Source organism: Schistocerca piceifrons, chromosome 1 (genome assembly GCF_021461385.2).
Source record: "Schistocerca piceifrons isolate TAMUIC-IGC-003096 chromosome 1, iqSchPice1.1, whole genome shotgun sequence".
Taxonomy (NCBI): Eukaryota; Metazoa; Arthropoda; class Insecta; order Orthoptera; family Acrididae; genus Schistocerca; species Schistocerca piceifrons.
In genome coordinates, this window is record NC_060138.1 from 823,701,515 (window position 1) to 823,728,160 (window position 26,646).

A 26,646-nucleotide genomic window follows, 5' to 3' on the forward strand; every position below is an offset into this window, starting at 1 on the left:
TGGGGTATTAGTTGATTTGCTGTATCTTGAATTACACAAGCACCATTGCTTTTTAGAAATGTTTCAAACTGTGGAATTTTGTTTTGAGTGCTTTGTCATTTTTTCACTAGAGTGTTAAGTTGCATCCATGAGGGGCACTTCCATGAGTCTTGCTCTAACACTTTGGGGTCCCCCTACAGCTATCTGGACTGGATACAAAGTCCAGAGAGAGAGAGAGAGAGAGAGAGAGAGAGAGAGAGAGAGAGAGAGAGAGCTATGAAGCTATGAGCTCTTGTTCACTCAATAGAGATGTGTTTCACAGTAGCAGAGATGTACAAGAGCTCATAGCTACTCAAGTATGCATTTTAAAGCCCATGTGTACAGGCCTTTTTTTCTTGTTTTGGTCTGTACTACGACTCTGAAAGTTGTGTACCCTACAATCTTAGCAACACCAGTACCGATACATGTATTACACTATCAGAGGTATCAGAATGATTTTTGCTTATAGCTTTCGAGTGGTTCATTTCCAGACCAGGATCCCTTAACTAAAATTGATACATTTACCCTCCTCCATCAACCACGAAAGTTTGTAACATCATTTCAGAATTACCCTGTGTATATACGTTCATACACAGATGCCAGTGCCTGTAATTTTGATGCTTTATAGTGAAGCTGGATAACATTTTCGGACACGGGTTCCTATCGTGATTTTGTTCCTCAAGACACCTTCTACTTCCCCTCAAAGTTTGTCAGTGTAATTTTGAAACAGCATGTAAAGGGATTTTCAGCTTGTTCTGTAGAATTAACTTGTACATGTATTTCAGAAGTATTTTCAGAAGAAACGTTTTCAGTTAGTCTCTAATGGATTTTTACAGAAGACAACAGTGATCACTGTTTTAATATACTTATTTGCAGGTTGCAAATGCTATGGTGGCTAACTGGGCTGGTCCTCCAGCAATGTTGGCAATATTCCGTAAACTATTTGGATCGTTTTCATGTCCACACATCATCCGGCAAAATAATTTTGCAAATCTACAGCACTACTTTCTACAAAAGGTACTGCAATTATTTGTGTGTGTGTCTATATATATGCGACTCATACTGTAGAGAAACTAACTATAGTCAGTGTGTTTTTGAATGTGTTGAGATTATATAAGCTTGTAATGTTGTTGAAGATCAGTGGTGGACATGCTCCAATCATCAAATGAGTCTATTAAGTTTTGAAGGTTTTCCTTGCATTGTAAATAATTTAGCATAATTCAATATGAGCTGCTTCAGATATTTATTTCGCTTTGAATATAGTGACAAGGAACTGACATTCCAATGCTTTAGAATTTATGATACATTAATTCAATTAGTATGTTCATGTTTTAATGTGTTAAAGTCCTATGGGTTATTTTTATTAACATGTATTCATTTTAATACTGTAGAATACTATACGGGCATATGAACATTCTATTTACCTGCTGCCTTTAGAAAAACTGACCTGTTAAAAAAAGTTTTAACTCTGTGTGTGTCTTATACTCATATCAGCTTCTTTCAGACAATACCAGTGGCAATGGCTGGACTACGAAATGCTCATGGCATTTGCCCACCTGATGTCATTCGTTTTCTCTTGGATCTATTTAAGTACAATGATAACAGCAAAAACCGTTACTCAGACAATTATTACAGAGCTGCACTTGTAGAAGCTTTAGGAGCTACAGTCACACCTGTTATATCAGTTGTTCAACAAGGGTAAAGTTACTTATTTTAGTTTTCATAAGTTAAATTTCTTCATTTTTCTTATTTTTGTTGTGTGTCATGTTTATTTTGTAATATTTATTACTGTGACTGACTGATTCATTCATTCATTTATTCATTCATAGTATTCTCTAGATCACATCATCAAGGGAAAGCTTTCATTCAGGTTTTGCAAAGCAGTTGTTAGAAATTGCACTAACAATTAACTGTTGTTTACCAGCTAAAAAAACTATTTGTAGCTAATCAAGCTAAATTGAACATAATAAAATTATTTACAAGGGAAACCACTACTTTAAAAGAAGCTGCTACTTCCTCAGTTATGTTCTCATGACTATTTTGTCTTCTGTTGTTAGTGCAATATGTGCATGGACACATTATTTATCATAGAACAGTAGTTGTCTTTTTGTCGTAAGAATAGATGCCTGATGAAATGTGCATTATAAGAGCAATTTCGCTACTGTAAGTACTGTGTGCCTACATATGACTTGTCTGGAGACTGAAGAACTTCTCTATAGAAAACAACATTGTTTCCAAGTCAGCTGCTTGTTTAAAAACCAAGGTTGCTTGATTTCTTCATGTGATACAGAAGACAGGAGAGAGCAGAGCATTAAGAAATCCTTTGATACAGTTCTATACCATTGCCTAGCAAACAAACTGTATGCACATGGAATTTCTGGAAAGATGTGTGGCTGGACTAAAGACTCTTTGGGAACAGAACTGAATACTCAATACACTATTCTTCATTGGAAGACATCATCAAAAGTGAAATCAGTGTCTAGCACATCTCAAGGTAGTTTGATAGGACGTAACTGGCAGATAAAGCTGTTTGCAGGTGACAGTACTGTACGGGAAGGTAAAATTGACTGGTCACTTTTATTAAATACAGAGGAACTTATATATTATCATTGCATGGTCCAAAGATTGGTAACTAACCCTCAACATAAATAAATGTAATGTAATGTGCAGAAATAGGCCTTAGGGGAAAAAAAAGAGGAAGAAGAAAAAGAAAACCATGCTAACTGTGCTTTTGAATTAATTTATCTTATGCTGTCTGCATTGTAGATTGTTATGCAGCTGGACCCCAATGAATGTTACATTTCATAATTCCTTAGTGTCTAATAGTAGAAGATCGTTTTCATTTGTTCATAATTGCACAATATGGTTCTTTGTGAAAGAAAAACTTTGACTGTTTGTTGTGAACCAGTTGTATGTAGATATGCTCAGTAATCATCTTTGCCATGTGTCATATGAATCAGTTTGGGCCCTTGACTGGTGTGCTTGTGTCATCAGTTAACATGAGTTTTTTAACAGTCCTTTAAAGTCGTAGAAATGTCATTTATGTAATTAGGAACAAGAGCCAGTTCAGTACCAAACCTCATAGAGCTCCATGTTTTATGTTCCTCCATTCATGTGACAGCATTCTCCATCCATGCAAGAGGGATGTGATGAATACTATAACATTTTAGTTTGTCCAGTATAATTGTGTTACTCTGCAGCTATGTCTTTTGTAAGAATTTGCCCCCAAAAAAGATCTGCTGAAACCATGGGAAATCAGTAGTATAGGATTGGTAATTATTGTGGGCAGATTGGGTGCTGCTAGCAACTAGTTGTGCAAGTAATCTCTTATTAGAAGCATTCAGGTACAGACAGTGCTATGTGTGATATGACAGAGTGACAGATGATGCATCAGCCTTGTCCAGATTTGAACGCAGCTCTCAGCAGGGCAACTTTCCAAAACATTAGTATATTTCACAGACTGCTTCTCATACTAATCAACTCAGGGGATATGCTTGATGCCATCCTTAGTTGTAACTGAGGCTGCTCTCTAATTTGTTGCCTGCACCCCAACTGTAATTACATGACCACCTAGGTGAAAGACCTAAATATGAGTGACATCACTGAGATATACACTGGTGAAAAATACGAGCTACCTAGTGATTTCCACACGACTGACCTGTACCTTCAGCAAAAGCTTTTGTGGCCACCCAGCTTGTGGCTTCAGTCCTGTGCGGCACATCTGGGATGCCATCAAACTACTATGCATACCTCAGAACCAATTATAATCCATCTTTGTGGGTTGTGGATTGTCTTTGCCTAGTCCTTGAAGTCAATTGAAAATGCATTACTCGCCATCCAGATGAAACTGGGTACTACACATTACTGCGTAGGTGTATCTAATTCAGTTGAAGACAATATCAAGTAGCAGAAACTAATAGTGAAATGTCAAACAACACAAAAATGTTGTCAATGGCTTTTTGTTGATGAAATTAAGTGTAATCTGAAGTTGTGGAGTACCTCCAGTTATACAGGGTGTTACAGAAAGGTACGGCCAAACTTTCAGGAAACATTCCTCACACAGAAATAAAGAAAAGATGTTATGTGGACATGTGTCCGGAAACGCTTAATTTCCATGTTAGAGCTCATTTTAGTTTCGTCCACCTACGCTCAATGGAGCATGTTATTATGATTTCATACGGGATACTCTACCTATGCTGCTAGAACATGTGCCTTTACAAGTACGGCACAACATGTGGTTCATGCACGATGGTGTTCCTGCACATTTCAGTCGAAGTGTTCGTACGCTTCTCAACAACAGATTCAGTGACCGATGGATTGGTAGAGGCGGACCAATTCCATGGCCTCCACGCTCCCCTGACCTCAACCCTCATGACATTCATTTATGGGGGCATTTGAAAGCTCTTGTCTACGCAACCCCGGTACCAAATGTAGAGGCTCTTTGTGCTCGTATTGTAGACGGCTGTGATACAATACGCCATTATCCAGGGCTGCATCAGTGCATCAGGGATTCCATGCGACAGAGGGTGGATGCATGTATCCTCGCTAACGGAGGACATTTTGAACATTTCCTGTAACAAAGTGTTTGAAGTCACGCTGGTACGTTCTGTTGCTGTGTGTTTCCATTCCATGATTAATGTGATATGAAGAGAAGTAATAAAATGAGCTCTAACATGGAAAGTAAGTGTTTCCGGACACATGTCCTCATAACATATTTTCTTTCTTTGTGTGTGAGGAATGTTTCCTGAAGGTTTGGCCGTACCTTTTTGTAACACCCTGTATAATGGTGTGGTGTTGTTCCTTTTGTAAGAGTGCAGTTTTCTGAACTGAAGAAGCTGCTCAGAGACATTTCTGTTGCCTGCATTACTAATAGATCATTTCTCATCAAAAGAAGCAACCCAAATGTTTAAAGCAGCTGGTAATTGGTTAAGAAACATTTTGCTGAGTGCATCTAGGTTAGAAAAAGTGTGATTTATGTGCTTTTGTTCTTTTTTACAAGAAATTTGTATCACCATGAAACTGTTAAAATTAATTGCATTTGAATAGTCCTCAACATGTAATTTTTGGTATAGCTTGTTTCCGAAACTTCAGAATAATATGAGAATATTAAATGATGGAAGTTGAGTGTATCTTTATACAGAAGGCTGTAAAAATCAAACTAAAAAGTTTTACAGGTACTTTTAAAGTTCACTATCTTGTGGCACTCCATGATACCATTGACATACAGAGACTGAGAAAAGAGATTACAAAGAACGATGTTCCTGTTTCATGCATACTGCTGTCCCATTTACATTGAAACAAATCCAAGTAATAGACTATTTACATTACTGTGGTGTTGCAACCAAAGATTGAAACAAGCCATTACTCCCTGGAATATGTCAACAGAAATTGACACATTTATCTTTTTGGTCAGCTCATCCAGTGTTGGAGAAATGTTACTGAAAAATGTGTGCGCCCAAAACGAGTGATGCAGATGCCTAAGTATTTATCAAGAAGTGTGAAAATGACTAAGTGTAGTTGGGCTGTTCCTTGCACTAATCACAACCTGTCTAATGGATCTGCCAACACTTGTAGAATAGTGGTACATTGAATGAAAACCATTAATTTGGTTCAGTAGTAACAGTTCTTTTCTTCCTTGACGAAAGGTTCAGTAATGCCAGTTGCTAGATACTGCAGCCCAAATAGCATTTATTAAACAATATAATGTCGTGGCTAGTTTTCATAGTACAGTATATGGACACACACACACACACACACACACACACAAATTAGATGCTCTGGCCCACATATCGTAATTCCTTTTATCACTCCTTTACTGCAAGGAAATGGGCTACACATCCTAATACAGATCCCTCTGTCAAATCACCAGGCAAGTTTGTTTAAATGGAGTAGTCAGAAGCAGTCTGAAAAGCGTAAGAGAAGGGAGGACAACTGGAAGAAGAAGAAGAACCCAAATGTATGGCATTCCTGTCATATGCAGGGCTGCCAGTAGCCAATATCGCGAGAATAATGGAGAAACATCAAATAATGACCGTTTTGCATGCAATGCAGAAAATTAAGGATACACTTGGCTTGACCAAAGACCAGCTGGTTATTTATAGTATTGAATACAGAGGTGGGATGCAGTAGATTGGGCAGACACACCGATGTTTATCACAGCTCCATACAGAATGCCTCAGAAACACATTCATAGCATCAACGAGGAACACACTGGTGATTTTGAACAAATGAAGAAGCTATGCAGAGCCAGTGAGTTCCAGGGCTCATTTGTCAAAGAGGCAGTAGAAATATGTCTGTACAACAACCTAGTAAACTGGAATAGTGGATTTCAACTCAGCACAACATGGGGTTCTGCAATTATGAAAGTACAACAGGAATGCTCCATTCTGAAAGCCGCAGAGTGTCTGCGGACAGAATGGACAGACACCAGGGTCCAACACCCGCACAAGGGCTACACCGCGTTCCTCCATCATCAGTCATGCTGTGTCCCCCCATTCCCAGTGCTGCACCTGCTTCTAGAGAGGTGTGGTAGGCCTGCTCACAGGAGATGTTAGTGGTCCACTTGCTGTATAGATATGCAGAACACAGCATGTTGGCATTTTGACTGAATCTGATGGGCATGAAACTCATTGGAACATTTCAACAAGATGACCCTACCATTTTGTTGATCACACGATTAGTTTTTATCAACCAATATTCACTTAAATTGTATTTTAGTGTACTGAAACAACAGAGAAGTGGTACAGTTTAATTATAATTTACAATGTTTTCTCAGTATTTTGGAATTAAGTTTTTTTTACCACTTGATGGGAAATTGTACAGTGAGAGGAGGACACAACAAAAAGCACATTTCATCAGCAGATCATAGATCAGGCAAGGTTACGCAGTGATGATGGAGGAAGGCAGTGCAGATCCCTCTCTGACCATCCAGATTTAGATTTTCTATGGTTCCTTAAATTACTTTAGGCATAAATTACTTTAGGCAAATGTCAAGAAGGTTTCTCTGGAAAGGAGGCAGCAAATTTCCTTCACCATCCTTCCCCAATTTAAGCCTGTGTTTCATCTTTAATGACCTCATCATTAAGGACATGTTAAACCTTAACCTTTTCAATTTCCTCCTTTGGTAAGCACTGGCTACAGAAGCATATAGATAGCAACAGTAGATTAGGTATATTTTTGTGAAAAATACACAGGCTAGTAGTTGAAATATCACAGTATACCAAACAATACACAGTACAGTTAATATCTTATAGTAATGGGCAATGATATGGCATTTCAGCATATCGAATATTCCATTATGTTCTGCAGCTTGTAAAAACCTATTTCTCTCCTGTCGCTGTGTGACTAGGGCCTCCCATTGGGTAGACCGTTCGCCAGGTGCAAGTCTTTTGATTTGATGCCACTTTGGTGACTTGCGCGTTGATGGGGATGAAATGATGTTGATTAGGACAACACAACACCCAGTCCCTGAGCGGAGAAAATCTCTGACCGAGCTGGGAATCGAATCCAGGCCCTTAGGATTGACATTCTGTCATGCTGACCACTCAGCTACAGGGGGTGGACTCTTTCTCTCCTGATGCTCATGTTTCCAATTTCTTCCTTACCTTGTCTTTTTTCCGTTCATGAAGCATCTCACCCTTCACCCTTGACTTGTCTTATGTGTGAAGCAGATCTGATGGGATATACACATGTCCATTTGTAGTAGTTGCTCTTTACATACTTTGGAATAAGACTTCATTAATCATACTCATTACTGATTTTACCATATTTAAGTGTAGTTTTAGAATTCAGGTCTGCACCATAGTTGCACTAAAATCTTATAAATATTTTTACAGGGCTCCAATTACAGCTGATTCACTTTCTTCAGATACTAAACTTGTTTTGGAGGAGGTTACAAGATGTTTGAATCTTGAGAAACTTCTGCCATGTTATAAATATACTGTGACAGTTGCCTGCCTTCGTGCTATTAGAAAACTGCAAAAATTTGGACATCTGCCCAGTAATCCCTCACTCTTTCGAAGCTATGCTGCATATGGTCAGTTTATTGGTAAGTACCACAAAAACAAAACAAAAAATTAAAAATAATTAAGAGTAACAAAAGGACAGTGTACATAAAGGAACAGATATTTATTACACTGGTCAACACTCATTTTCTTGCCAAGGATATTTGAGTGGCTTTAGGATGGGTTAGTGGTGCTGAGGACGAATATAGCAACCATTTATGCAGTTTGGCTCTAGTTTTTGAGATAATGCATGATTTATTCAAAAAATTAGAAAAAATTGCTAATACTGAACTCGAGCGCTACAAACTACAATGAAAAAAGAAAATAATCTTTATAAATAGCTTCTATGAAAACCTGATAGGCATTTGTCCATGTATAAAACATAATTGAAAAGTTTCTCTATAAGTATATCGTTTTCCGTCCATGACGAACCGCTTCCTGCATGCTTTCCTTTTATAGGTCTCTTCAGAACAGTCACGTTGCAGATTCCAGCAATAATCTGCCATCATATGCCTGCCCCATCTTCCTTTATATCTTTCCTCTATTCCTTTCATATCTTGATGGAACCGCTCTCCTTGTTCCTCACTGAAATCACCTAGATTACGAGGAAATCGATCCAAGTGGCTGTGAAGGAAGTGCAATTTTATGCTCATGTTAGCTCCTAAGTTTTGAAAGTTAGTGAGCATGTTTTTGACCAGTTCCTCGTAATTGGGAGCTTTATGATTGCCCAAAAAACATTTTACAACAGCGACAAAACTGTTCCAGGCCGATGCTTCAGTGACAGTCATGACACTTGTAAAATTGGTATCGTTGATGAGCCTGCGAATTTGAGGACCATCAAATATTCCTGCCTTAAGTTTTTCACTACTGAGTCCAGGGAACGTATTGCAGATGTGTGTGAAGCAATTACCATTTCTGTCTAAAGCTTTGGTGAATTACTTCATTAGTCCTAACTTAATATGTAATGGTGGAAGAACAATCTTGTCCCTACTAACCAGAGGTTCATTAATGATGTTTGCTTCACCAACAGCCATATGTTCCCTTGGAGGCCATGTTTTCTGCTTCCAATGTTCGTGCTTTGCCCTACTATCCCACATGCAGATAAAACATGGGTGCTTTGTGTATCCACTTTGTTGTCCAGGCAAGAAGTTCACCATTTTCAAATCAACACAAATCAACCACTGGTGCTGCATATACTGAATTTCCTGCAGAACCATCTTGATGTTAGCATATGCTTCACAAAGTTTTGTTGAGTGGGCAATTGGAATAGATGCGTAACGATTGCCATTGTGTAGGAGAACACATTTTAAACTTCTAGTGGAACTGTCTATAAAGAGATGCCAGTCCTCTGGTCTATATTCCGGCAGCCCCAATTCAAGTAAAAGTCCAGGTATGTTGCTGCAATACACTATAACCTCTTCTTGGTTGAAGTATGGAAGAAGGTTTTCTTCTCTCATCCGGTAAGCTGTTATTTTAGCACTTGGATGAAGACAGTTCTTTTCCTTAAGCCTGGATGCTAAGAGTTCTGATGCTTGCTTTGAAAGATTGAGTTCTCGTATCAAGTCACTGAGCTCCTTCTGGTCGAACTGCTGGGGTTGTGTCTCACGTCCTTCGTATTCCGAACCACTACTTGTACATTCCTCGCCGTGCACATCGTCATCTGATGATGTTAGCGTGGGTAATGTTGTGAAGGTTGGTACAGGAACATCATTGCTGTGCACCACCGGTCTTCTTGCTGACTCCAAATCGGGATATTCCCACTTTCGTTTTTTGAACCTATTAAAACCTTTCACGTTAACAATGCAAAAATAGCAATCATCTGTATGGTTCTTCTGCTCTCGCCATACCATAGGCACTCCGAAGTTTAAGCTTTTCCTTTTTCGTTTTGTCCACTGCCGTAAGCACTCCACACAGCATTTACAAACTTTATGGGGTGCCCACGCCTTGTCTTGATCTCCAAGTTTAATTCCGAAATATGCCAGATACGCTTCCTTCACAAAAGGAGTGATATTCTTCCTGTTCTTTTGAAGAACGTATTCACCACAAATGTAGCAGAACTCATCTGGATGGTTCACGCAAAGACGGCGTGAAGAACTCATGTTTTCCTAAAACATAATTGCACAAATACTACATATTATGCAGAACTTTCTTGTATTTGCATGTCAATCACATCCAACAAACATCATTAATTGTTTTGTGTGAAATGAATACTCACTTCTTATTTGCTACGTCACGATGAAAAGGTTCTATCTCCTTGAAGCTGCACTGCACATGTGTGTGACTTTCGACCATCGCCATTTTTCTTGTTTACACTGAACGCTACCTATCGGCTGTTGCGGGGATTACCTTGGCCAACAAATGAATGTCGAGTACCGCCGAATTCAAATCTGCACAACCCTCAATATCTTCAACACACGCACCGCACAACAGGACTGAACACATGCTGACAGTGTGATGTTTGCATGATGTAATTCTCAACCACACAGATGCACTCCCTGAGCACAATTGTTTAATAAAGATAGTACAATATCACTAATTAAAAAACAGGTAGCAAATACATTACACCATATATGGACCCTGCAGTCGATATTATCCACATGAAACTCTCATTTCCACAAATAACGTATATCTCAAAAACCAGAGCCAATTTGGAAAAAGTACAAATATACTCGGAATGAGTATCATAACAATATCCCATTTTCGTTCAAACTTCCCTGGCAACGAAAAAAAAATTTATTTTGTAGAGCTGTGTTATAGAAGATGAGCAAGGGATCACATTCACATAAGCACAACTCATACACATATGACCATTGTCTCTGGCGACTGGTCCAGCCTCAGTGACCAGACACAGTTGTCGTGTATGTGTGAGTTGTGGTTGTGTGAATGTGTGTTTCTAATTGAGAAGATGGCCTTTTGACCTAAAACCTAACTGTATAGCAGTCTTTTTGTTGCACCTGCCTGTGATTCAGCATCTCTTCTATATAGTAAACAGCAATCCGTCCTTTTCATAATATTGTCATTATTCTATCCTGGATTTTCCAAATGCAGAATAAATGTGTAGAAACTGTGGCCATGATAAGTATGTAAAAGTAAAGTAATAAAAAATGGAAAAAAACCACATTGGTTTAACATCAGAACAGTGAAAAGGCCAAAAGACATCTTTCAACTTTTATTTCCACAACAATGAATTATTTTTTTAACATTTTTTTCCAGCAGACATCATGACTTTTCCTCATTTCTTCTGCTTTTAACAATAGTGTACTAAAATTTGCTGAAATATTTTGATTTCATGGAAATTTCATGAAGAATATCTAGAACAGCATGAGGGGTCAGTTTACCTCTGGTGCAACTCCTGTTTAGAATAATTTAGTTATCATAATTCCAAAGGTTCTTGCATTGCATTTTGCTTTGATCATTAGTTGTTGTCCTGAATGATGTTAGGTTTATTGTCAGAAAAGTTCTGTGCTGGACATTGTGATGTAACTTTTCAATTGTTTCTAATATGTTCCTGTAGTTTCTCTCCTCATTGGTTAGATAGTGTTTTTTGGCCTGTAACAGACATTTTCAATCATGTTTCGTCAGTGCATTCCAAAGAACTTGGATATTGAATCAAAAAGTGTGTTGCTCGATACAGGTGGTGATTATCTGCCAGAATCAATTGATGATGAAAGTAGCAAGACTAAGGAGAAGGTATACAATCAGTAGGTGTCTCCCCATCTCAGATCTTTCCAGAACATTCTCAGGCATCAACTTGTGTAGCAGTGAACATGGCAGAGAGATGGAATCGAGGTGAAGGTTGCTAACATACCATTGCTTGGAAAAGGGCTGCTTTGAATTTTTTGAAGGAAAGAGGATGGCTCACTGCATATGTCTTCCACTGCATGGATGATTCCGTCATGAGTATTTTCCAACTTCTTTTTGATGAACCAATGCTTTGTATCATAAAGAAACAGACTGAATCAAATGCTCATAATGAAATAAAAAGTATCACTTATCATCGGAGGAATTGGAGATAGCTATTGGTATCATGTAAGCCAGAGGTGGTTTTTGTGCTAAAGGTATGTTGTTAGCAGTGGCAGATTTATATGTAGGCCCACTAGGCATGGTCCTAGGGACGGCACCTTAAGGGGGCAGCATTTGAGCTCCGTACTCATTTTAACCTTTTATGTTTTAAAATAACTGTGCTTACAAACGACAAAAATTTTTAATATTGTTAAATAACTTGCTAGTTTCAATAAACCTTAAGAACAAAATTCGACAATACAAGCTTGGAAATATACCTAGTTTACTTGGTGACTGAATGGAATTTTAAGATTGGGTTTCTGTCTGGTGTTATCTTCATGATTGTTCAAAATATTTTGAAGTAAGCTGTCAGGACAGCAATCTACAATACAATTATTTCAAACATTATTATTTTGAGAATGTCGGCTTCTGCTTAACCCCACCATATTTTCCCTGTGAAAATACCAGGACCCCTCAAAAGCTGTGATAAACTAATCAGGAGTTTCTTGAATACTGAAACGTGTGGGCCTCAGTATGTAAAACCAGATTTTACTTAAATTTCTTGTAGGAATTATGGGGAAGTATCAAGTTAACCCTCCATTACTGTAATTAATTTGAAAGCTCTGTGGTCTTCAATATCTGAGCTTTGATTTAATACACCTGTTTAACAAAACGTGTTGATACTGGGAATGTTTTACATTTTTAAATACATGTTTGTACGAAAAGAACATAAGCAGAATATCTAATAATGTGTGAAATACACTTCACAACAGTTTAAAAATTTATTTATTTATTTACTTAGTTACTTGTTTTGGTGAAAAAAGAAGAAGAAACCAACTTTCGTTTGTCTCAATTACTGTGATGCAGCTTGCACGATATTGAAGTTCCCACTCTGTGCAATCAAATAGTACATGGCATTGCAAATTTTATATTAAACTTCTAAGCTTTTTTTCTTCAAGGAAAGGTTATTTTTATTTTATGTTGGAACAAAAGGTGCATTTGCGTGTAGACATAACAGCAGTGTTCACACAAATGAGAACATATTGCATCAACTGCCAACAAGACTACATAAACTTTGTAGTCTGTCTTCTCTGCCCACAGAAACCTCTAAAATGTTATAAGAATAAGTGGGATAAGAGTTGATCCAGCACACCTCACTGCAAGAAATTGCAAAAGTTATTTGCTTTTTAAATTAGAAAGACAATGTCAAGAATATTCAGAACATATTTGAGTCCTGGCTAAAATTCCGGCAACGTGGGAAACAGAAGCCCAAAAAGGGACTCCCATTTTCTTTACGAGATATTTGAACAAAAATGTATTTTACCATAAACTTTTAAATGGTGAATCAACTATGTGTGATTTTCTTGTATACTCCTGTAGCACCAGTGCTATTTTTTGTGCACCATGTAAATTGTTCAGAGGTAAGGCCGCGATTGCTACTAATGGCATTGCAGATTGGAAAAATATTTCTAATATCTTATCTCATAATGAGAATTCACTTGAATGCAAAAATTCAGAGTTATCACTCGCAAAAAGAAAAAAGTCACTTGGAACACTAGATAATCATTTCGAGTCATATGTTGAGACAGAAAAAATGTACTAGCACAGTGTGTTGAAAAGGGTGTTTGTGGTAGTGAAGAAGCTAACAAGTTGGACTTCCCCTACGGGGCACATTGAAAGATTCCATTCATTACATAATGGTGAATTTATGATGTCTCTTATAGCTTAATTTGATCCTTTTCTCACAAAGCACATTGAATCATATGGAAATCCAGGGCAGGAACATACTAGTTATCTTTCTTCAGCAATCTGTGATGATATAAAAGAGCTTCTTTCTGAACAAATAAAGAGAATTATCATAAGTGAAATAAAACAGGCCAAATATTTCTCTATAATAGTAGATTCTACTGTGGACATTCACATATTGATCAGTTTCAGTATCTTTCATATTAAGATATGTGAAGGAGAATGGTGAATGAATCTGTTGAACGTTTCCTTCTGATTTTACCAAACTCGGTACACAAATCCGAAAACTTAGCTGTCCGGTCTACAAATTCCATTGATATTACTGACTGTAGAGGCCAGTCATATGACAACGCAAGCAAAATGTCAGGAACCTACACTGGTTTGCAGGTACGCATTAAAGAACAAAACTCGAAAGCGCATTTTGTGCCTTGTGCAGCACATTCTTTGAATTTAGTCGGCACTAGTGCTGAAAGCTGTTGTCAGGAAGCATGTTCATTTTTCAATGTAGTTGCAAAACCTTTATAATTTTTCCTCGGCTTCTACACAACACTGGGATAACCTTCTTTCTTTCATCAAACCAGGAAGCAAAACGGTAAAAAGTTTATAAAAAACACATTCGTCAGCAAGAGAGGAAACGTGTGTAAGTCTATATGAACACTGGGAGGGTGTTATCAATGCCCTCATACATATTGCTAGTAATACGCTTGAAAAACCAATTGTGCGAAATGAGGATTCAGCTTTATTGAATCAACTCAGCAGTCTAGAAACAGTATTCATGATGACAGTGTGGAAGGACATAGTCCAGAGATTTAATAGCGTAAATCTGAAATTGCAAAGTGTAAATATTGATACCAAAATAGTGCATGAATTATATGAATCACTTGTAGGATGTACTGCATCTATTAGTGGCATGTTTGACTATTATGAAAATAAATCCATGGAGATTTTGGCTGATATAGACTATGAATGCACCTATAAAAGATCACGAAAATGCAAACTTCATGACGATGAAGAAGAGTTTTTCTGACTGGAAGGGAAAAATCTAGAGTCAAAACATTTCTCCCAGTACTTGACAACTTGCATGCTGAATTAGTGAAGAGGAAGGAAAGATATAGAACACTGTTGGACTCCTTCACAGTTTTTGGTAACCTTAAGAACAGTTCACCTGACAATATTGCTGAATGTGCAACAAACTCCAAGTGTTATATGACACAGATTTAGAGCCTTCCTTCCCTAGTGAAAGTGTACATTTTGCTGTACTTTTGAAATCTTCTGATATTATTGATACATCAGTCAAAAGAGTAAATTTTTACAAAAAGGGAGGTTACAGTCGGTGTTTCCGAATGTTGACATTGCTCTTAGAATATTTCTATGTGTGGCACTTACAAATTGTTCACCAGAATGCTCATTTTCGGGTCTTAAAAGAATGAAATCATACCTACATTCTATGGTGTCTGAGGAGAGATTGAACGCCTTGTCGACTCTTCTCATTGAAGCCGACCTCCTAACTGATAACTGCCTGAACTATGAAGATATGATCAATGAATTTTCTGCCGTTAAAGCCAGACACAAACTTTGCTGACTGGTGAGTTTGTTTATTTATTCATATTTGTTTTAAAAATTTAAGATTATAATATGATTTTTGTTATAACTTAGAGCACGTTCATTGGATTTACAAACTATGTATTACCTGTTTATTTTACAATTGCCAATGACAGAATGTGGGGCTAAACCTCGTTTACATGCAGACGTGACCGAAGGCACCCGACAATACTGAACAATACCCAAATGACTCAGGCCGCTCGGCTCTCTACAGTCAAGTCAAACTGATACTGTAGTATATTACAACTGATGAGTATTCTTGGCGTCTGCTGAAATGTATAGTTATCACGGAAATATACATTATCGGAGAGTACGCTCACATGAAAAAGTGTTAATAAATAACGTAGTTCAGTTCTGTCGATAAATATGTAAAAGCTTTGCTAATACCTTTAGAAAGAGCTATAGTGAGAGCAGTAGCTGCAGTACAAAACTGCTCAGCCCTGACATGGATTAAAGGTATTGTGTACACTTATTATGCAGCATCTAGCTACACAGATGCAAATGCTTTACACGTTAACTTTTAGATTATAAAACGAATTTGATTTTTCCACCCTAGTATGTAAAATTGTGTAATAGCAAATCCAGTTCTGTGTTGTTCATCTGTATTTAGTTATTAGTTCACGCACCGAAATCTCCATTTCATTTTCATTTCTTATGCTTTCCTATAGATTCACGTATTAATACCGAATGTGTTTTTTTTTATCTGCTACACATTCAAGTTATTAGAGTATAAAATGACAGTTTAATTTTAATTTTGTATGCATCTCTGTAAAAGTATGTATTAATTTCTAATGTATGACATGTCCGCTTCAATTTTTAGATTGTAACACAACTTATTTATTTTCGTTTTCAACAGTTTTGTGTAAAAGAACATACTAAAAGTTAATGTATAACAAAAATCCGTTGTCTCCTACATTCTCTGCTAAATTTTTAGGCCATAAAAGAAAAGTTATTTTCCTTGCGTTCATTTCTGTTGTCTTTCGACAGAAGAATGTGCTAACACAATGCAGTTTTAAGTTTGTTTTATCCGCTACCGTACACCAAGTACAGTTCAGGAACCATATTACTTAGTGATTGAGCACGACTAGACCACTGACGCATCCTTCAAAATGACTAATAGCAGAGCTCAGAAACAGCTCACAGCACTCCCACCCAAAATAGCAATTGTGAAGTGATCAGGTAATAGTTATTATTTAAAACATGTTTTTTTTGGGTGGCTGGGGAGGGGGGGAGGGTGCATATAATATGGTGTGTCCAGGAGGGGCGCAAAATTTTTAAATCCACCGCTGGTCGTTAGATGACCTTTGATCGCATTCTTTGAATTCCCATTTTGTCAGAGATAAAATGCGGAGAGAGAGATTCTGTGAACTTTTCAGATTCCTACTCTTTGATGAGAAATCATCCCGAATTCAAAACACTCCTTCACTTTTATTTCTGAAATACGGGACAAGGGTGTGTGGGTGTGTTTGTGTGTGTGGGGGGGGGGGGGGGGAGGGTTCGCGAACTTATAGCACTTATTTCTGAGCCAAAAATATCCTTTGAGAATGGGAAGAGTTACCCCAAAATATAATACCATATGTCATAAAATAGAGAGAGCGTCTGTGAACTTGTCAGATTCCTACTCTTTGATGAGAAATCATCCTGAACTCAAAACATCCCTTCACTTTTATTTCTGAAATATGAGATAAGGGTGTGTGACCAAATAGAGGAGCAAATCTCTGAGGTCATGGAACATGCCAGCACATGAAATTACAATGTAAAATAATAACAGATAAAATAAAATGTTTATGAACCCAAAAAAAAAAAAAAGACAAGCCATAAGTTTATGTAAATACAATGAATAATAAGCTTAACTTTCCGAGGAACTCCTCTGCGGAGTAGGAGGAGTGACCCAAGAGGAAACTCTTCAGTTTCGATTTGAAAATGCGTGGATTACGACTAAAATTTTTGAATTCTTGCAGTAATTTATTGAAAATGGATGCAGCAGTATACTGCACATCTTTCTACGCAAGAGTCAAGGAAATGCGCTCCAAATGCAGAGTGGATTTCTGCCTAGTATTGACCGAGTGAAAGCTGCTATTTCTTTGGAATAAGCTGATATTGTTAACAAGAAACAACAGTAAAATATATAAACGTTGAGAGGCCAATGTCAGAATACCAAGACAAATGAACGGGGGTCGACAAGAGGTTCGCGAACTTACACCACGTATTGCACAAACCACCTGTTTCTGAGCCAGAAATATCCCTTTAGAATGGGAAGCGTTACCCCAAAATATAATACCATACATCATAAGTGAATGAAAATAAGCAAAGTAGACTACTTTTTGTGTCAAACTGTCACTTACTTCACCTACCATTCAAATAGTAAAAATGGCAACATTAAGTTTTTGAACAAGATCCTGAATGTGGGCTTTCCACAGCAGTTTACTATCTATCTGAGCACCTAGAAATTTTTACTGCTCAGTTTCATTACTCATCTGTCCATTCTGTGACATTAGAATGTTGGGTTTTGTTGAATTGTGGGTCAGAAACTGTAAAAACTGAGTCTTTCTGTGATTTAGCATTAGTTTATTTTCTACAAGCTATGAACTTATGTCATGAACTGCACTATTTGAAATAGTACCCAGCAAACATAAATATTTTAGAATCACCTATAATACTAGAGGGCATATCATTTATATAAATAAGGAACAGGAGTGGCCCCAGCACTGATCCATTGGGAGCATCCACCCCCCCCCCCCCCTCCCCTCCCCATTCAGCTGTGCCCCACTCAGACTCTACATTGTTGCCATTCTCATCACTGAAGTTAATGACCTTTTGCCGTATGTTGTTAAAGTAAGAGGTGGACCAATTGTGTCCTACTCCCTGTATTCCCTAATCGTCCAACTTCTGGGGAAATATTTTGTGATCAACACAATCAAACGCCTTAGTTAAATAAAAAAAAAAAGGTGCATAGCATTCAAAACCTTTAGTTTAATCAATCCAATACCTCACAGAGAAAAGAGAATATAGCATTTTCAGCTGTTAAACCACTTCTAAAATCGAACTGTACATTTGATATCATATTATGTGAAAGAAAATGATAAATTATCCTTACTGCATACACAGACAACTTTTTTACATCCCTCCAGCTTACCAAGAAAAGTCAACAGAAGAAAATGTTGTTAGTGGAAACGATGTACCAGAGTCACCAAGAAATCCCCAACTGCACGAAGAACAGTTCTGATTTATTTTCCACAATCTGATGAGCCAGAGTGCACCCTAACAGTGTACCGGGGATGAGGAATAAGAACGTTATTCTCAGCACACTACCTTTTCAAGTACCAATGAATGGAGAAGGAAAGAAGAAACAAAAATTGTTACCTTCTATAACGCCACAAATTGTGGTGTGCATGTTGTTGTTCAAATGGTTCATAAATATTCAACTGTGGTTGCTTGCAAAAGATGGCTGATGCATGTCTTATATACAGTATTCTAGACATGGCAACAATAAATGTTGGATCATCTACAGTCAAATAACCAAAAATAATCTGAAGAGAAAAGCATTCATTTGCCAGCTACTGAATTAACTTGTGAACAGGAAACAACATAGGGTGGGACAGGAACAAGAAAACCAATCGAACAAAGAAGCAGCTGTACGACTGGACATATGAAAACAGCAAAAGAAGTGTCAAATTTGTATGTGCTAAGGAAACAAGATCAATGACATCTGTCTGTAATGTAAAAAGTCACATGCAGAAAAATTGTACAGAAAACACCAATAATTTGCACAAGTGTGATTTCAGTGTTTGGAAATGAACAACTGAAGTAATGAAGAAATGTTAGAAACTTTAGAAGTAGGTCACAAATATCGGTAGAAATGCTATTTTTGTATCCAAAACTGTAATCTAAAATTGTTAGAACTCTGAGGTAATGTTTTGATTGAAACATGCAGATGACATACAAGTAAATGGAAAAATAAAGGTCTTACTTTGACGATGTTGTGGATTTCTAATGCAGGTCCCATTAGTGATTAAATGACACTTTTCCACTGTTCTAGGGGTGTCGCATTTTCTACTAGTCCAGTGGTAATGGTACCATTCAAAGAAGGTTGATAAAACAGAGACTACTACAGCCACATTAAAAAGCAGATTGCAGGAAAACTGATACAGAAAATTTAATAGCAACTTCTATATGCATAGACAGGACCCTGCTTAAAGCCTACATTAGTTTTCACAGTCAAATCCTAGTGAAAGATCGATCAGAAAATCCTAGGAAGTCCTGGTCATATAGATACATCAAAAAAAGTTTTGCATCACCCTGGTTCCCAGAACTTCTGAAGATAGACGCTGACTGTGGATATTGCATCATAGACACAGTCCCTTTAACTGTTCAGAGACTTCACTAAACCCGCCCAAAGATGTAAACAACCATACATGAGCAGTGCCTATTAGACAGAGGGGGTCAGTTCCAGTCATTCCATCAAGGAGGAGGAGAACGGCACATGTTGTCTGTAGTTCAACCATGCCCAGACGGTCAATACTGCAGTTTGATCGTGCCTGCATTGTTACTTTGTGCCAGGAGGGGCTCTCAACAAGGGAAATGTCCAGGAGTCTCGGAGTGAACCAAAGCGATGTTGTTTGGACATGGAGGAGGTACAGAGAGACAGGAACTGTCACTCAGGCTGCCCAGGGGCTACTACTGCAGTGGATGACAGCTACCTACAGATTAAGGCTCGGAGGAACTCTGACAGCAATGCTGCCATGTTGAATAATGCTTTTCGTGCAGCCACAGGATGTCGTGTTATAACTCAAATTGTGCGCAATAGGCTGCGTGATGCACAGCTTCACTCCCGACATCCATGGCGAGGTCCACCTTTGCAACCATGACACCATACAGCGCCGTACAGACGGGCCAAACAACATGCCGAAGGGACCGCTCAGGACAGGTATCACTTTCTCTTCAGCGATGAGTGTCGCATATGCCTTCAACCAGACAATCGTCGGAGATGTGTTTGGAGGGAACCCGGGCAGGCTGAACACCTTAGACACACTATCCAGCCAGTGTAGCCAGGTGGAGGTTCACTGCTGCTTTGGGGTGGCATTATGCGGGGCTGACGTATACCGCTGGTGGTCGTGGAAGGCACTGTAACGGCTGTGCGATATGTGAATGCCATCCTCCAACCGATAGTGCAACTGTATCAGCAGCATATTGGCGAGGCATCTGTCTTCATGGACGACAGTTCGTGCCCCCATTGTGCACATCTTCTGAATGACTTCCTTCAGGATAACGACATCGCTCAACTGGGGTGGCCAGCCTGATCTCCAGACACAAACCCTATCGGACATGCCAGGGATTGATTGGAAAGGGGTGTTTATGGACGATGTGACCCACCAACTCCTCTGAGGGATCTACGCCGAATCGCCATTGAGGAGTGGGAGAATCTGGACCAACAGTGCCTTGATGAACTTGTGGATATTATGCCACGACAAATACAGGCATGCATCAGTGCAAGGGGACGTGCTACTGGGTATTAGAGGTACCGGTGTGTACAACAATCTGGACCACCACCTCTGAAGGTCACCCTGTATGGTGGTACAACATGCAGTGTGTGATTTTCAAGAGCAAGAAAAATGGTGGAAATGATGTTTGTGTTGATCTCTATTCCAATTTTCTGTACAGGTTCCAGAACTCTCGTAACCAAGGTGATGCAAAACTTTTTTTGATGTCTGTACAAAGCCAATGAACAATTTCATACCTCCACTCAGTCTGTTGTGGGTCAGTGCTGTCTTTAAACTGAAGACAGCAGACAGAAAGTTGGACTGTTAAATTCTGCATTTAGAAATGTATTCACCCAAGAGTGTGCTGCAGTACCATAGACTCACAAATAGGAGATACTGATGTTACCACTCCCGACTTTGAGAAACAAAAGTCTACTTACAGTGAAAAAGCCTTGACAGAATTCCAGTTGAATTTTACACTGAATGTGCTGTAGAATTAGCTCCTTTCGCAGTTCATTTTTATTGAGAATCACTTGCACTGCAAATAGCCCATTGTGACTGGAGGAGAGTTCAGGTTACTCCTGTTTCAGTAAGGATAAGGACTGGATTCACAGAATTACAGCCCATCTGTTGTAGGATACTAGAGCATATTCTAAGCTTAACTATTATGAAGTTCATGGGGAGAAAAACAAACTTCTCTCAAGGAATCAGAACAGATTTAGGAAAAGCCACTTCTGCGAAACACAGCTTGCATTATTCATACGCAACATGGCTAACAAAGTAAAGTCAGCTGAACAGGTACCTTTATCATCTTACAAAAGGTGTTCAACACTGTACCACTTTCTCAAGTTGTAATCAAGATATGATTATATGGAGCATCTTCACAAATATGTGATTGGTTTGATGAATATTTGAGTAATAGAACCCATTATATTATATCGGCTTGTGATAATCTTTATCATGTGTGAAATCAGACAGTGGGCAACAAAATAAAAGGCTGGTATTTTGTGTAGTCTTTTGTAACTGTGGAATAAATATTATTCCAAATTATACAGAAACAGTTATTCTTGACATAAATGAAAATTTTTTCTTTTGTTTTACAGATGTTAGGTTAGCTGCATTGGATGCTCTGGTAGACTTCACTCGTGTTGATGGACGATGGGAAGATCTAGTCTTCCTTCTCGACATGATTGAGAATGACCCAGATCCTGCTGTTCGCCATCAGTTAGTTAGGATGTTAGCTGAGAATCCACCCTTCGATCGTGCTCATAGGCATAGGCTTGATAAGGAAGAACTTGTTGAGAGATTGTGGACACTAATGAAGTAAGCTAACTACTTTCTTTTTATTTATGTATCATATTTTTTTATTGCTCTCTCTTATATCTAACCAGGCATGCTTCATATTTATCATTACAATTATGAAACAAATGTTATAAGATTTCTTACATGTAGCATGGAGTCCAACACTTCAAAATAGTTATACAATAAAATTAATGGTGAACAACAGTAGCTACAGCAGTAAAAATATGTAACTCATACATCTTTGTGGAAAGTAATATGACAAAGACACATTACAGGCAGATAGACATAGGCTGTGAACTGTAGCAGCTGTGGATGTTTGGGAAAGGGGAGCAGAGTGTGATGTAATATACCACTTCAGTAAAGTGACATGTTACCCAATGTTTACCTAACCAACAATCGATAACTGTGACTGTTAAAAGTACAGGGTGTTTCAAAAATGACCAGTATATTTGAAACGGCAATAAAAACTAAACGAGCAGCGATAGAAATACACCGTTTGTTGCAATAGGTTTGGGACAACAGTACATTTTCAGGCAGAAAAACTTTCGAAATTACAGTAGTTACAATTTTCAACAACAGATGGCGCTGCGGTCTGGGAAACTCTATAGTACGATATTTTCCACATATCCACCATGCGTAGCAATAATATGGCGTAGTCTCTGAATGAAATTACCCGAAACCTTTGACAATGTATCTGGCGGAATGGCTTCACATGCAGATGAGATGTACTGCTTCAGCTGTTCAATTGTTTCTGGATTCTGGCGGTACACCTGGTCTTTCAAGTGTCCCCACAGAAAGAAGTCACAGGGGTTCATGTCTGGCGAATAGGGAGGCCAATCCACGCCGCCTCCTGTATGTTGCGGATAGCCCAAAGCAATCACATGATCATCGAAATATTCATTCAGGAAATTAAAGACGTCGGCCGTGAGATGTGGCCGGGCACCATCTTGCATAAACCACGAGGTGTTCGCAGTGTCGTCTAAGGCAGTTTGTACCGCCACAAATTCACGAAGAATGTCCAGATAGCGTGATGCAGTAATCGTTTCGGATCTGAAAAATGGGCCAATGATTCCTTTGGAAGAAATGGCGGCCCAGACCAGTACTTTTTGAGGATGCAGGGACGATGGGACTGCAACATGGGGCTTTTCGGTTCCCCATATGCGCCAGTTCTGTTTATTGACGAAGCCGTCCAGGTAAAAATAAGCTTCGTCAGTAAACCAAATGCTGCCCACATGCATATCGCCGTCATCAATCCTGTGCACTATATCGTTAGCGAATGTCTCGTGCAGCAATGGTAGCGGCGCTGAGGGGTTGCCGCGTTTGAATTTTGTATGGATAGAGGTGTAAACTGTGGCGCATGAGACGATGCGTGGACGTTGGCGTCATTTGGACCGCAGCTGCAACACGGCGAACTGAAACCCGAGGCCGCTGTTGGATCACCTGCTGCACTAGCTGCGCGTTGCCCTCTGTGGTTGCCGTACGCGGTCGCCCTACCTTTCCAGCACGTTCATCCGTCACGTTCCCAGTCCGTTGAAATTTTTCAAACAGATCCTTTATTGTATCGCTTTTCGGTCCTTTGGTTACATTAAACCTCCGTTGAAAACTTCGTCTTGTTGCAACAACATTGTGTTCTAGGCGGTGGAATTCCAACACCAGAAAAATCCTCTGTTCTAAGGAATAAACCATGTTGTCTACAGCACACTTGCACGTTGTGAACAGCACACGCTTACAGCAGAAAGACGACGTACAGAATGGCGCACCCACAGACTGCGTTGTCTTCTATATCTTTCACATCACTTGCAGCGCCATCTGTTGTTGAAAATTGTAACTACTGTAATTTCGAAAGTTTGTCCGCCTGAAAATGTACTGTTGTCCCAAGCATATTGCAACAAACGGTGTATTTCTATCGCTGCTCGTTTAGTTTTTATTGCCGTTTCAAATATACCGGTCATTTTTGAAACACCCTGTATTTTTGTTGGTTAAGTAGTTTAGAATTGCAATCTGTTTGGAAGTTTTGTTATTATGTATGCATGTAAATGGATATGGATGGATGCCACATGTCTTAAATACGGGATAATGAAGGCAGTTTTACTATGTTTCATGATACCTGCTGGCTTGGCAGTTATTCCATGCTATGGTGTCAAGGCGTGGACTGTAGTGTGGTTCTGGCTCTGAGACACTGATGATTATACTACTGAAAGATTACGTTGCTGTCAGGGAAGACATCAAGCATGAAGGGATGCAGATGGTTTGCAGCTGTCAGCGTGTCTTTGATTGCTACCGCAAGACCCATGCAAGTGCAGGAGAGCTTCTCCCATAGCATAATACTGCTCCCACCAGCCTCTGTCCATGGCATGCTGCACATTTTGAGCTGCCATTCACTTCGATGATGGCATTTTTCGAGACAACCATCTACCTAGTGTTGCAAAAATGTGATTCATCTAAAGAGCCGACACATTTACATTGATCAACTGTCAAATCCTAATGGTCCGGTGCCCACTGCGGTTGTAATTGATTATGTCATTGGGACAACATGCGAACATGTACGGGTGGTGTGCTGCGAAGCTCTATTTTCAATAATGTATGATAAACAGTGTGTTCTGAAACTCTTGTGCTTGCACGAGCATTGTGCTCTTTTTGCAGAGATGCCACAATCACCATCTATCGTACTTTGCAGAACAGACAAGCCTCTGAATCACACATTCTGTGAAGAGTCATAGATGTCCACTTATTTAGTGCCTAGTGGTAGTTCCACTGCCCTTCTGTCTCTCTCCATTTTTGAGATACTTGTTCACAGGCTTTGTGTAATAATTATCTATCCTTTGTCAAAGTCAATTTTTGTCAATGGATGTCCCATTTGCAGCCTTCGTTTGGATGATCACCCGTTCATGTTTGATCCACTTATGTACTTTTGTTACTATGTCATGTGCCCACAATGCCACCAGGTGGGCTGTGGCCGTAATGTTCTGCCTGTGTCTGTATATGTGCGGATGGGTATGTGTGTGTTAATGAGTGTATACCTGTCCTTTTTTCCCCCCTAAGGTAAGTCTTTCCGCTCCCGGGATTGGAATGACTCCTTACCCTCTCCCTTAAAACCCACATCCTTTCGTCTTTCCCTATCCTTCCCTCTCTCCTGATGAAGCAACCTTGGGTTGCGAAAGCTTGAAATTTGTGTGTGTGTTTGTGTGTTTTTTATTTTGTCTACCTAGCAGCGCTTTCTCGTTTGGTAAGTCACAGCCTCTTTGTTTTTTATATATATTTTTTCCCACGTGGAATGTTTCCCTCTATTATATACATTAGGTACTGTGGTAGAAATGACAGACAAAAATTATAAGATTTAGTGAAAGTGCAGAATAGCAACAGTTATATTCAAATGTGGTATGTATTAATAGTACTGAATATGAAATTAAGTTAAGAATGTTGTAACAATGACAGATTATGAAGGTGGGCAATGGTTGGGCTACTGCACAAATTTTTCCAACTTTCACCAACATGTAGACCTAATGATTTCAACTCTAGCTTGTAAAAATGTAATTGGCACTTTTGTCCCCCTTTTTCTAATCGGTACTTTTTGGTAGAAGCCGGCCGGTGTGGCTGAGCAGTTCTAGGTGCTTCAGTCTGGAACCACGCGACCACTACGGTCGCAGGTTCGAATCCTGCCTCGGGCATGGATGTGTGTGAAGTTCTTAGGTTAGTTAGGTTTAAGTAGTTCTAAGTTCTAGGGGACTGATAACCTCAGATGTCAAGTCCCATAGTGCTCAGAGCCATTTGAACCATTTTTTGTAGAAATCAGAAGTCGTCATGCATTATCGATCAACTGAATAATTAGAACAGGATTAATTTAATTTCATCCTCATTACTACAGATAAGCACCACATTTGAATGTGAATGTATCTGTAATGCCCTTTCACGAAACATTGTTACTTTCTTGCCTTCCATGCTACATCAGAAATTGAGTTTTTTGCCTTTTGATAAACACTTGTTTTCATCACCATAAAATGTGCAGTATCTGAGAATTGGCCAATTTAATGAAAAAATTTCTAGTTGAAAAGTTATAGTGCATTAAAATGTGTTTTCAGAAAGTCAGAGAAAGCACTGAAAAACTTAATTATTTACTAAATATCATCATTATCAGTTGTATGGAAATTGCATGGTTTGTGACTGTCAAATTTTTGCTTTACATTCAATTTTTTTCCCAGTATTCACTCTTGTTGCTTTAATTATTTATCACTACAATCATTCTCTGGATTTCGTTGCTCCGTTATTGAAAACATATTCTTTCTGCCAGGTCTCTTATTAACCACTGCCAAATACGGCAGTGGAGGAGGCATCAGTCATCATCTCACCATTGTTTAGTTATGTTTATCAGTAAAAGTCAGCTTGATGTCTGAATGTTTAATTCTGGTGAAAGTGTTGTGGTCGGTCTGTACATGACACAGCAAAGGAAAAAAGGCAAACTAACATTTATTGAGAGGATTAAGGTGGGAACGGAT

The 26,646-nt window shown here is 38.8% G+C and overlaps 1 protein-coding gene across 1 annotated transcript in view; it reads left to right on the forward strand.

Annotated features, from left to right (window-relative positions):
* LOC124714444 (transcription initiation factor TFIID subunit 2) overlaps positions 1-26,646 on the forward strand; it is a 133,413-nt gene that overhangs the window by 61,106 nt on the left and 45,661 nt on the right. The window contains exons 12-15 of the mRNA XM_047243021.1: positions 895-1,035; positions 1,523-1,716; positions 7,854-8,065; positions 21,955-22,174. Coding sequence (XP_047098977.1) covers positions 895-1,035; positions 1,523-1,716; positions 7,854-8,065; positions 21,955-22,174 — 767 coding nt within the window. The remainder of the gene's footprint in view (positions 1-894; positions 1,036-1,522; positions 1,717-7,853; positions 8,066-21,954; positions 22,175-26,646) is intronic.